Source organism: Fringilla coelebs, assembly GCF_963513975.1.
Source record: "Fringilla coelebs genome assembly, chromosome: 3".
NCBI classification, from domain to species: domain Eukaryota; kingdom Metazoa; phylum Chordata; class Aves; order Passeriformes; family Fringillidae; genus Fringilla; species Fringilla coelebs.
This window is the reverse complement of record NC_140030.1, coordinates 19,236,518-19,250,453: the sequence shown is the minus strand read 5'-3', so window position 1 is coordinate 19,250,453 and position 13,936 is coordinate 19,236,518. Positions and strand designations below refer to the sequence as shown.

At 37.3% G+C, this 13,936-nt stretch overlaps 1 protein-coding gene across 3 annotated transcripts in view; it reads right to left on the bottom strand.

The window, feature by feature from the left end:
• Positions 1-1,158: 1,158 nt before the first annotated feature.
• MYT1L (myelin transcription factor 1 like) overlaps positions 1,159-13,936 on the bottom strand; it is a gene marked incomplete at both ends in the record, with an annotated part of 127,477 nt that continues 114,699 nt past the window's right edge. For 2 of the 3 annotated variants that reach the window (XM_084203184.1, XM_084203185.1), the window contains 4 exons: positions 1,159-1,299; positions 1,621-1,764; positions 6,191-6,294; positions 9,276-9,367. In XM_084203184.1, coding sequence (XP_084059310.1) covers positions 1,159-1,299; positions 1,621-1,764; positions 6,191-6,294; positions 9,276-9,367 — 481 coding nt within the window. Of the gene's footprint in view, positions 1,300-1,608; positions 1,765-6,184; positions 6,295-9,275; positions 9,368-13,936 lie in introns of those variants that run through there. The other variant, XM_084203186.1, reaches the window with a different exon arrangement.

The window sequence follows — 13,936 nt, the reverse complement described above, 5'->3', positions numbered from 1 at the left end:
TCCAACAGAAAGCAAAACATAAATATTAAAATGTTAAGAATGGGATCGAATGTTTGGCGAAGCAAAAGGAAAAATCTTTACTGAACTGCATTCCTACTACAGGCAGCAATGAATGCAGTTCAGTAACTCTAATAGACACAGATCATTTGTGTTTATCCCAAAATTAAAGATGTGAAAAGGCAATATTAACTTTTAAATATTGTCCTTCATCTTGAATTGAAACCACAGAATTTCTGAAAGATGAACTACATTGCTATAACAGATAGTTCAGAGGGGCACTAGCAGTCCGGTAGAAATAAGAGAATGTTGGCTCCAAAGTTTATTGGAAAACAAAAGCTGAAATCTTCACGTTGTCCACCTCTGATATAGTTCTTTTCATAATGGAAGTTCCCATATTCATACCATGTAATGCTTAGAAGTTAATAAAAAAGTGCTGTTTAAGCTGCTTTGAATCTTCTGTCAAGTTTCCATGGCTTGATGTTGTCTTACAATAAATTACCCATTTTGTAACTTACATCTAATCCATGCCATTTTCTTGGAATTCAAAAAACCTCATTTTATTGCCCCCACCACACACCATCCTTCAAAAACAAAAGTCACATAATATTTTCAAGCATTGTTCAAAAATAAAGCATTTTTGCAACCAATTCTTGCTATGAAACAATATGCACACAAAATGTACTTCTTAAATCCCATAAAATCCTCCAACATGAGGCAAAATGATAGTGTTTAAAAAGTGGCTGCAGACCGCAACATTGTCATTCAAAGCTGTTTTTTTTTTTTGTCCATTTCAGTTCAAAATACTAAAACATTTAATCACTAAAGCATTAAAAAGAATTTACACTCTATTTATTTTGATCAGCTTACCTCTTCAGAAATATATATACCCCAAAAATGTGCATACATTAGCAGCTATAAACATTACATGGCATATCACACTATGTCAGCTTATATGAAAACGTACAAAATGTGAATGTATTCAAAAAACTATTCTGCAGTTACTATCTTTAAAGCAAGACATAAAATCATTATGAAGTCTTGTAAGCATAACACTGTTTCAAACAGAAATAAATATATAACACTTTCTGGTAAATTACAGCAGCAAAAAACAAGAGGCATCCTTTTTTTAAGCAAGATTTTCATCACTATAGCAGCTGTTCAGACCTGAATTCCTCTCACAGCCTGCTTTATATTTTCCAGTAGGGCTTTATTTTCTGGACTCTGATAACGATCTTGATTTGTATACATGTCCGTCAAAGTGGTCACGTAAGCATCAAAATTTTGTTCATTGATTGGTTCCTACGAGATATTAAATAGTAGTTCATATACAACTTTTATTTTCTTAATCGTATATTCATTCAAGCATAACATATTAGCAAGGCATACTGCCACCATTTTTATAATATTTAAAAAGCCTATTTAGTTCTTACTTAATTTTACAGGATACACTGGAACAGGCCCTCCATGTCTGTTAGCAGTTAAATGTATCTCTATGGTTTCAGTGCTGTTACCACAAATATCCAACTGGTTGATGAAACATAAACATAAAAAAAAGGTATCTATCATATGAGGTGAACTGAAGATCGCCAAATTCCTTAACTTGTGCTCTCAATCACTTACCATATGTGGCAGCTGGATATTAGCTAGACTATGAATTAAAGACTGGCTTAAATTGGCCAATTCATGAAGAAGAGACTCATTTTGCTGTTCAATTACTTTGTTTTCCTCTTCTATCGTCTTCAGGTTGCTCTCCATTGTGGTAATCTAAAATGGACAAATTTGTGTACAATGTAATATAAGGCAAACTGGTACAAAGCATGCACTCTTTGAAGGGAGAGAGAACAGAAATACCAGGGAAAGGAGAAAAGGTCTATTCATTCATGTTTAAAAAGGTTTTGCTTGAGTTTGCAGTTCTCATCGTCACTAAGCCTTTCTTACTCCCACTGTATGTTGTATAACTTTAACAGCTTGTCTTTTAAATACTGGCAATAGTGAGTGAATGAACTTGGATTTGATTCCACTCCTTTAGAGCTTTTCTTGTATAGTTGAAAGGCATTAAGGACCTTAGTTCTGCAAGTTCACCCATGCAGTTAAACTCCTAGAAGCCAGTCTTAGGGGCATTCTGCAGTAAGTCATGCTTTTCTTATATTTTCAGCTATACATATGTCTTGTTAATTAAGCATGCACAGCTCCTTGCTGCCAATGTTTAGCTCTTTGTAAGTATAATATGATTCTGTGCAAACTCACAGGGCTGCTTTTGAAAGCTGAACAACTGCATGTTATTGCAATGTATGTACAAAGTCAGAAAGTTTTCCAATACATACAGGGAGTTGTAAAACCGAAGAAACCGAAGAATATTTGTGCATAGGCCTGTGGCATTGCTTCATGTGCAAATGAAAACAACTGAGACTGTGCTCTGCCTGTGTTTCCAGGTGACCAGACACGTTAGCTCTGACCTTGCATGGTGCCCTGCTTGAGCTAAATGCATTGCTGAGAGAAAAGAGCTTGTGGAGAGCATTGTGCTAATGAAGTTATAAGGATTTCAGATGAGCACTGGCTTATGTCCAGCTCATCAAGAGCACATGCAGAGCTCACTCACATCTGTCTGTACTTTCCTCTGTAGCCCTGTCTGTACTTTCCACATGGGGTGATAACTGTTAACATCTATTACGGAGTGTACAGTGTGCTCTGTGTGTGTGTAGGTTAAAATATGCATTGACAAGAAAAAAGAAGCCAGTGAAGTGGAAAAAATGCCAAAGAACACAAGGTTTTGAATTCTCAAAATGAGGTTTATCCATTTCTATACTGGCCTAGAGAGTGAGCTGTGGAAAGAATTGATACAATTAAAATGCTGATGGGAAGGTCAGAGGTTTGTGCAGTAGTAACAGGCAGAATGGTAAAGGTTCTTAAGGGCACATCAACTTGACCTTTGGTGAGTAAATGTTTGGAAACTGGTGGCACTGTCAGGTAGTTAGATGCATCACATTTTATTTTGGACCTAAACTTTTAGTCTGCTTATGGAAATACAGCCCATTAGTTGATAGAAGTAATTTTGAAAAGAGATGTGTCTACATAAACAGTCTCCGAGTATCTCTTCCTTTGACTACAAGTGCATATTGCAGTTAATTCAAGTTACCAGTATTGTAGGGACTTGGTTTTGTCACAATTAATTGATTCTGAGCTAATTTCCACAAAATATATTAGTAAGGAAAAACACTTTTCTTCATCTTTGAACCTGGACACCAGATCCTCCTCTCTTAATTTTGCTTTCAGCTTATATTGGAGGGAAATGCTGTATCCAAATGCAAAATATCTTTCATATGTGCTTCTTAGTCAAGTCATACTCCAATACCTGTCCTATTTTTTTTTTTACTATTACCGACCAGAATGAGGAGTCTGATGCAAAGGAAGGCTCAGTTCAGTATGGCATACTGCTGCCACCTCACACGAACTTCAGCAGAGCTGACATTCTACAGACTTTTTTATCTAGCTAAGCATTGGAACTTGAACCATCTTTTTTGCTTTTTTTCATGAGATGCTGAGTATCTCCAAATACAGCGGCAGATGATCAGCATTTCTTACCAATTCACTTAGTATTCATCTGTAAGTTCATGTGTTTTAAATTTAATTATTGTATTTGTTCACTTAAAGGCTGAAATTTCCCTCCCCACATTTTACCCTAAAACTAAGAAATGTTTACTTGTATATATTCTGAAAATTGGATAATCTGTTTCTTGTGTGAAACGCACAATAATTTGAAGATTTGTTCTTCCCCTCTCCCCTTTGTGTGTTTCTGCTCCTCTCATATTTGCATGTTAAATTTGAACGAATTTACTAGAAGATTTTAGATTAAAAATATTTTCTTCAAAGTCTTAAGTAAAAAGGCAGCTGAGTAAAGGAGAGTCTTGTAACTGCTCCACCTAAGAAAAAGGATTGATTTCTCACTTTATTAAATTGAAAAATTCTACATGGAAGCATTTCCTGTTCCTGCCATATGAAAAACTTTCACTGGCACTTACAATCATATGGGTTGCAAATCTGTATCAAACAAGACTGTTGCTACTTCTGGTGTTCACATAACTTCCACTATTTTCCCACTTCATATTCCCCATCTGTCAAATTTTACTGAAATCTGAGTTGCACAATGATTTTCTAAAGGTTTATCAGCAAACATTTTGTTATGTCCAATATAATTTCATTGTTGCAAATAAAGGGGACTGTTAACTTTGATCCTCTTAATAGTTTGATAACGACCATGAAGTAACTATGTGTTGTAAATGTAAATTTCTCATCTTCAGGAGAGTTTATGAATTCAAAACTAAGGCCTCTACATTTTTTTGTGAAGTTTAACTCAGTTGGGATTCCCTGCAAGGCCTTAGTAGCTAGTTGGGTAAGAACAGATAAGTATTAGACCAGATTACCCAGAGATTGTGGAATTTCTAGTATAGGAAGTAAAGAACCAGTTAGACAAGCATCTGTCAGGTTTAGCTTAGGAAGATCTTAGGAAGTAAAGGTGACTGGTAGATAAAATAATGGCTTTCATGATCTCATATAGCTTTACTTTTTAAAATTCCATTAATTATTTTAATCTATCCTTTTTCTAAATCTGCTGCACTGAAGTGTGAAAACTATCCTTTCAACTTATTGATAAATTCAGCTGAGCTTTCTCTTACCAAGAACATTCAGTGGTCCCACAAGTGCCTAATCTGACTCCTAAGAATATGCAATGGCACTAGTCTGAGGTATGAAAGCTGGAACTGAGACACTAAAGTATGGCTTTTGTACTCATTTCAGATCAAAGCTTGATATGAAATTCCTAGATAAATCTCTGAAACTCAATACATGTTTATGCCTGTGATAGTGTTATCATGGCTTTATTTTCCAATCCAACTGGCCAAATATAAAATTAAAAGTGCAGTAAATTACTGACAACTGGAGCATTTACCTAATGTACATGTAACAGCCAAACTGCTTCACATTTTTTAAAAACTCAGCCATATCAGTCTGTATGTAAATAGTATCTACAGTGTATTAAGCAGAAAAAAACATAAGGCAATTGGAAGCTGCCAGATTCAAAATTCATGACCAAATCTCTCAAGAGTAAATATATGTAATTTTCCTGCCATTGATTATTCTTCTTGCTTTATGTTCTTGCAGATTTTGTCCTCATTACCCTACCGTTATATTAGGCCACATCAGGAAACTGTGTAAACCTGGAATCAAATCCTATGAAAGCTGAATAATGACAGTGGAACTCTGAATGCAGGCATAAAACAGAAGTGAGGTTTCAGTATCAATCTGGCTAAGGTTTAGAAATCAAATAAAACCCAAGTTGAAGAAGTAGATCCTGCCTTGCATTTATGACTATACAAGAGAAGGAGAACGGACATGGTGCCCATCTCCACAAGCAGCAGACAAAGAATAACAAGGAATGGTTTACTCTGTTTCCATTGAGATCAACTGAGTGACTATCATCATGGGACTAAAGACTACAAATGGTGACTGTGGTGAACTTCACTCTTGATGTCCGTGCTCATATCATGTGAAGGGACAAGCACCAGAACCTATGCTGGACGCTGAAAAATTATAAGGGAATTCAATTGATCTTCTTCTTTTGCTTTCTCCATCCAGTTTTAGGACTACTGAATAATGGAATTTTAGTCAATAGTCTAATGTTAGGTCTTCTGCTTTTTTTGCCCCAACAAATTTATACAGAATGAAAAAATAATTAAGCTGGATCTCTGGAACCACTACTGCTGCCAAGGACTGCATTTAGTGTATCACATGATACTCACTTCTCTGTCTAAATTTCCTCTGTAAGACATGACAAAAGCCATGTTGTTCATCTGGGCTCCTTCACCTTGTAACTTATGCTAACGACCATGTTGTCACACAGGATTTTAACTACTATCAGAAAGGCGTAGCCTTACCAAGGGGAAATACCAAGCTGACCACGACAGGTCATGTTTTGCCATTATTTTAAAGAATGTATTTTGCTGAGTTCTTTTTCATTTTTTTTACTGTCGGTAACTGATGTGAAAATTGCATAATGAACACTGTCTTCAGATTTTATAAATAGCAAATTATGCATAGATATCTTAATATATAAGGAAACAATAAATGTCCTATATTTTTTTAATCAGTCATGCAGAAAAAGCAGCTTGAATTTAGGGCTTCATAAAACTGTTACCTGAGTTCTGAGTTTAATCATATCAGCTTCCATCTGGGAGTTGGATTCATTTAGTTCTTTGATTTCTTCATCTAACTGTTTAATTTCTTCATCATTTTCTATACCTGTGTGACATAAAAATAAAAGGGGTGTTAAAATAATTAACGTTTAAATCAGAGTTCAGTGAATTAATTATTTCCATATTTAAAATCAATTTATTTCAAGCAAAAAAAGGAAGCATTCTTCAAACTTTATTCTGCGGTTAAAAAGAAGCATTTTCAATTACTTTTACTTTAAAAATTGCAGTAATTCTCCAGTGAAAATGCTGAAAATACCTGGAGGATCAGAAGGACCTTTAACTTTATATACACTCTGTTAACTTTATATTATAAGAAATGTACCTGCAGCAATAAATTTTGCTCCACTGTCATATGTAATTTAATTAAAGAGTGTGTCCACTTACAGATCTTCTGAAGGAAAGTAAAAAATCTTAACATGGTAATCTCTTCATATTACAGCATTATCAAGAGAACCTGTAACTAATTCAGATTTTTTTTTCTCAACAAAGAGAAATTTTGTTGATGTACTGGGATACATTGTGATTCTGCAGTTGTTTTTAATGTTGGATGATGGCTCAGAATGGTTCAGAAAGATGTTATTAAATAATGATATATAGAGTAATTTTAAAATGGAAGTGCTTTATCACATTTTTTAAAATAAATATTAAAAGCAACAGAACTTTAAAGTTAACTGCATTTCTAAGAATTCAGACAGGAATAAACAGTAACAGTTTTATTTATTTATCTTTATAATTCATATAACAAAGCATAAAAATAATCCTGGGACGAGACAGATAGATCTATCTTTTTTCAAATCAAAGTGTGAACACCTAAAGCCAGACAAACTGGTGCTCCCACTCTCCTTCTTCTGCTGGTATGAATCTTTCTTAGCTTTCCCCACAGTGCCTCGCTCTGATAGGAAAGATGTCATAGAACTATAGAATGGTTTGGGTCGGAAGGGACCTTGAAGATTATCTAGTTTTGACCCCTCTGCCATTGGCTGGGACATCTTCCCATACCAGGGAAGACTAGACCAGGTTTTTCAGGGCCCCATCCAGCCTGGCCTGAAACACTTCCAGGAATGAGGCATCCACAGCTTCTCTGAACAATCTGTTCCAGTTTCTCACCTCTCTCACAGGTAAGGAGTATTTTCCTAATGTCCAATCTAAACCTACTCTCTTGCAGTCTCAAGCCCTTTCCCCTTTGTCCAGTCACTATGTGCCCTTGTAAAAAGTCCCTCTCCATCTTTGTTGTGGTATCCCTTCAGGTACTAGAAGGCTGCAATTGGGTCACCTCAAGGCCTTCTCTTTTTCAGGCTGAACAATCCCAATTCCCTCAGCCTTTCCTCACAGCAGAGCTGCTCCATCCCTCTGATCATCTTTGCAGCCTCCTCTGGACTCACTCCAACAGGTCCATCCTGTGCTGGTACCCCAGGGCTGGATGCAGCCCTGCAGGTGGGGTCTCAGCAGAGCAGAGGGGCAGAATCCCCTCCCCACACTGCTCTGGATGCAGCCCAGGGCACGTTTGGCTCTGCAGGCTGTGAGGGCACATGGCTGGGTCATGGCCAGCCTCTCACCCCCTCACAGCCCCAAGTCCTTCTCAGCAGGGCTGCTCTGGATCTGCTCATCCCCAGCCTGTGTTGATACTGGGGCTCACCCCTACCCATGCACAGCACCCTGCACTTGGTCTTGTTAAACCTCAAGAGATTCCCATGGGCCCCTTCTCCAGCTTGTGTAGGTCCCTCTGGATGGCATCCTGTCCTTCAGGAGTGTCACTGCACCACAGCTTGGTGTCATCTGCAAATCTGCTGAGGGTGCACCTGATCCCTTTGTCTATGTCATTAATGCAGATATTAAATAACACTGCTCCCAGTACAGACCCCTAAGGGACAGCACTTGTCACTGATGTCCATCAGGACTCTGGGCCATTGACCACTACCCTCTGGATGTGACAATCCAACCAATTCCTTCTTTACCTAACACTGCACCCATAAAATCCATTTGTATTCAATTCAGAGAAAAAGATGTTGTAGGAGACCATGGCTGTGGCTTTATAGAAGTCCAGGTAAGTGACATCTGCAGCTCTTCCCTTGTCCACTGATGTAGTCACCCCATCATAGAAGTCCACTAGGTTGCTCAGGCAGGCCATGTGTCCAAGTAGCCAAAATATCCACATATTACTCCTTAAGGCATTCTTCCTGGGCATGGCAGATACTTATAATTTTCAATACTACCCAAGTTGTAGAGAAAATAACATCCAGATCTTTCTCTCCCTGGTTACAAACTCTTGAACAAAGACAACCACTGCTTTCTCCAGCTGTGCTGGCCATGTGGGCTGAGGTGCCTCCAGCACTTTGCTCAAATGCTCTGTGGCTCTAAATGCAGTTGACACCAACAGTTAAAAAGGCATGCACTACCACAGACTAAGTGACTACACAGTTTTCCAAGAAAATTCAGGACTTGAGCACCTCCCAGACAAGTTTTTATCATATCACTTACTTGAACTACAGTCTGCTTTTACTGCACTTCAACTACCAGGGCACTATCCTGACTTTCATCCAAGCTACCTTCATCATCTTCCCTGCAACTCAAGGTTCCCAGAAAGATTTGCAGTTTACTGGAGCTGAAATGGCACAATGCCATCTCCATCTGCCAGAGGTTATAGAGCCATAGGTCCAAATGAATTCAAGGGAACTCAGGAGGAATTGACATTCTGGAAATAGACCCTTTTTCTCTTCTGAATCCTGCAACAATATAAGACTAACTATCACCCTTTGATGAATGAAATGTGAACCAGAAAATTATAATGGTATATTTTACTTTGAAATATTTTAGAGTTTTTTTAGATTTATGTAGATATAACTCGGTCTGACGGCTCTACTCCTGGCTCAGGTTTCCAGAGCATAAGACCTGGTTTCACTCCTACTGACAGTGAATTTACAATTTATATAGAGTGGATTTATACATGTAGGAAAAAAGGCAACAGAGTAACAGTAACTTTAGTTTACAGAGAATTAGTATTTAAGAACTTAATGATTAAAAATTTACCATTACTGGCCCGCTGCTTTATTGTTAACATTTGTTCTCCAGACAGCTTTGCTTTCTTCATTGCTGAAGTAGCTCTGGGGCATCCTGATAAACTGTGAACAGTAAGGAGACTGTTAATTTTGACAGGTCATTGAAAAGAAATCTGTAATCCAAACCTGTAATAAAAACAGTATCAGAGACATGGTTTATCTTCACTGCCTAGCACTGAAAGAGTGCACTAGTCTGAAAAAAGAAGGGACTTACCAGTAGTGATTTCATTGTTTTGTTTTTCTTCCAAGATCTTTTTGCATAGACAGCTAATGTAGAAGTCAGATATACAGTTCAATTTTCTTCAGACAAAATACTTTTAATAAAACATTTTATTTTAAAAGCAGTTATTGTCCAAATACTCCCACTTGAATTTACATGTCCCTGTCTGAACTTTCACCCTTTTTTGATTCAAATGTACTGTTTTCATGGAACTGAATGCTGAGAGGACAAGAGCTACCTCTCACATCCAAATGACTAGCTCTTATAAACCACTTTTCTTTGTGAATATCACCTACTGAGCTAGCTAAATTGCCCTTTTCTATTTTTTTTCTTAAAATGGCAGTAACTTATGTGTTGGCTTTTTGTTGGAGGCCAAGGAAGTAATTCCAATAGAAATGACCTTGTTTTAATGGGGGATATATATGTCTTATAATGCGCATTTGTAACATTTATGGATGTACATTCAGTTATCTCTTCTCTCTCACATTGCCAAAATATTAAGCTTTTTAATTACATTGTACAAAACAGTTTGATATCCAACACAGTCTTAGCAGTCTTTATTTGTAAAAATTAAAATACATATCAGACAGTGCTCAGTATTTAACAAGAAATGGTACACCAAACTACCCCCTTTTTCCAAAGTCACATCTTTTATGTAGTTGCACTATCGCAGATAAGAGAAAATACATATTCAATCCAATTTAATGATGGAAAACCAAAATCTTATTCTGAGGAAGCTTTAGCTTTAGTGAAGGGAATTTAGAAGCTTGCTAAACAATTTCCTCTTGCCTCCACATTTCAGTTTTCATAGCCATGCAAACTGAGTAATGTTATGTACTTCTCATTGCATACAGGCACATTTATATTTCATCTCCAGATCCAAAGGAAAAATTTGTTTTTTACAATTTTTAATTTTGCACATCAGATTCAAATCTAATACACAAGTAATCCCTCTGTAACATGGAGGAAAGTGGTGTCTTTGATTAAAAGCATTTCTTTAAGTAAAGATGCAACTTCCTTCTAAATTAAGTCCTCTAATTTAGATATAGTTTAATTATTGAAAACGTTTCTCTGAAAAGCCTGGACCACTATTATCAAGTGCAGTCATACAAAGAAGTATTGCTCTTAGGAAAATATATTAAAAAATTATTTTCTCAGCGAAAGAATCCATGTTCAACATTTTATACAGCTTTGTGACTAAGAAGACGTATAATAAAATAATATTAGTAGTATCAAGAAATGACATGACCTAGTAGCTTTTGGCTGTAGCCTAGTGGGTATTAAATTAAATTATATAAATTACTACCCCAAGGTCTGCTATGGACTCAGTGTGTGACTGTAAATTGTCCTCTTGATGTGTCAAAGGGAGTCTTGAAGATGATTAAGAAGGAGAGGATTTGGTGTTTTGGGAAAAAAAATGTTGGCGCGGAGAAAGAAATGGGATAACGGTATATGCAAAGTTTCTGCATCATTTATCTGACTTCATTTTTTTAATCTTTCATTAATTTAATGAATTTTCTCATATTTTGCCCTCACTCTTTTTCAGAAGAAGTTAGCATCATTAGGGATAACAACAACTGCATTAGATTACTCTCATTTTGTTCTGTAGCCTTTTCCTCTCTAAAAGTCCTGACTGATGACAACCCCTGCAAATAGAATCAACCCTTCAAACAGCCTATAGGTACAGCATTCAAACAGACCAACAAGAAACCTGGATCCTAGAACAGCACATCTGAGAGCAGAGAAAAATAATCAAACAAATCAAATTTGTTCCGAAGTGTTAGAAATCTACTGTGTGATTCAGTGTGCCTAAATCCAAATTTCAGTGCCAGGGACCCAATCGTATTCTCAGGCCATGATTCTACACACCACGTTTTCAGGACTGCCTAAACCTGTAGATATTTTCTCAGCTAGTCTGGAAGTTTATCTCTCCACTGGTGAGCCCAGGGTGCTCTAGGGTGCAGTCTCACCCTGCAGCCCCAGGTGCAAGGTTCCATATGTGCAATACCAAGCTCTCCTATTTCACAAAACAGGGTGGTCACATTCTAGTTGACAAGCAGCAACTGTCCGTGGCCCATCGCCACTGGAGAGAGAAGTATTGCCGGGTATGGAGCACCTACAGCTTGGCTGCAGTTCAGGCACCCTTCTGCCTGAACAGAACCACAAAGATCTGGGTGCTGTAGTCCATCCTTGCTGCTGGAACTGTTGGAGAGTCCTTCTGCATGGATTATCTACCTTCTTCTGGAGGTAGCCACAAGTTAGTGAGGGGAAAAGCAAAGGGCTGCCTATTTTTTGGGCATACTAGTGAAGATGCAGAAGGCTTTTACATTCTGTAGCCAGATAAGTTTTGTTCTAACCCACTGGTGATCTAATACAATATGTACAGACAAAGGAGGGCTATGACCAAAATGGATTTTTTGCAATACATCTGCATGCCAAATCCACAAGCTTCCTCTTTTTTCTTCCCCAAACCTCACACATACTGCTTTAACTTGTGCATCATGACTACCTTTAGCTTGTTACATGTCTGTCCTTAGAAGAGGCCATGAATGAACAGATGGTCCTAAATTTTCCAGTGGCTTTAAGCAATTTAAGAAAGCATTCAAAACTCCCAAAGGCATCCTGCTCACCACAGAGGAAGATGCCAAAGCCAGACCATGCCATTGCTTTTCTCTACAGATCTTTTCTGGAAAATCTGTCTCTTCATTAATTATATATTGGATTGTAAGCAGATGAGCTCACTTTCCTGAGCCAGGCACTTTCAGTTTCAGTGAAGCAGATACCAAGTTAGTAACCTAAATTGAAAGTATTAACTTCTACTACAGTTTGTTTAACTTGTCTAAATTCTTCAGAAATTAATTAGTCAAAGAAAGCAATCCTTTTCGCTTTGCTCTGTTCTTAATTAAGTTACCAAAAACTGTTTTAAGTAATTAAAAAGTAAATTAGAACTTTTAGAATAAGCTTCTACTCTGCAAAGATATTCTACCTCTTATCTTATTGACCATGTTTACTTCTACTGAAGGCAACCGCTCTTTGAATTGAGAACAGACAAAAGAACTCAGGATATATGGGAAGACAAGATGAAAACCAAGGTGAAGGCAGTGTTGCACCAAAGGTGGGCTGTTGTACAAAGGCTGAACCCTACAGAGGTGTAAAGTTAACCAAAAAGCTTGAACTGAGATCCCAATGAGACTGAGAGTTGCTTGAGATTTCTAGAAGACTGAAGGGTAGAAGGAGACAGAAGGACACAGGAGTAGATATTATTTTGTTTTTTTCCTGTGACTGGCAAACAAAAGAATACAAGTGAAAGCTATTTTAGTGCTTTAAGAGTTATGCAATAGATGCTTTAAATATCTCATAAATTTAAAAAAGCTATGAGAAATATCTAGGCAGTAGTTTTGTTAAGGATAATATTTATCCTTGCATTAAGTATGCTATGAAGCTGTATCAGGGGAGGTTGAGGTTGGATATTAGGAAAAGGTTCTTCACCCAGAGGGTGATTGGGCAATGAAACAGGCTCCTCAGGGAAGTGGTGACAGCCTGATGGAGCTCAAAAAGTGTTTAGACAATACTCTCAGGCACCTGGTGTGATTCTTGGGTCTGGACTTTGATGATCCTTGCGGGTCCCTTCCAACTCAGGATATTCTACTATCATGTTTGAAGCCTTTAGAGTTGTTTGTCATAGGTTTTCAAACTTTACACTGACTTTTACACAATTCTACAGCTTATTCATTCCAGCAAAGAATTAGTAAAATTAATCACAGTTATCTCACTTGCTCCTGCCATTATTCTCATACACACAAGAAATCATAAGAACATATAAACACAGTTGAGTATTCTTTCCATAACAAAAATGAGTTAGGCTTTCTAACAACATTGCTGGGGTACTGCTGTAATAAATTCCAGTATAAATGGTTTATATTTGGTATAAACATACCAAACTATGAATTATCTCTGTCAGACTCTGGATGCCACAGGACTTGAAACCACAGCATTTTGGTAGGGCTGTGAGAAGCACCAGAAACTAACTCTGGACTCTCTCTGAGTTTCTGATTCACCAAGATCTGTGAGTCTCTGCTTTATCAACAACCAGATGACCACCAACACCTTATTTTGTTGGGATGCAATGTGTCTTAGCTCTTGATAAACTTCTACTGTTGGGCTTAACCTCTAATTTGAGAAAGAAAAGTATTGTCTGGCACATCATTCTAGAAAAACCCTCTGCCATAACTTACAAAATACTATAAAGGCTGCATGGTGATTGTATCTATTAGAGTTGAACATAAGGTGAAGAATGAATTTTCTTTCTGGTTTAGCACTGTGGTTATCTTACTGCAACCAGTGCCTCACCATATATTCAGTGGATTTGGAAATAGGGTGAAATTTGTTCAAAAATAAAATGAAAATTAGTG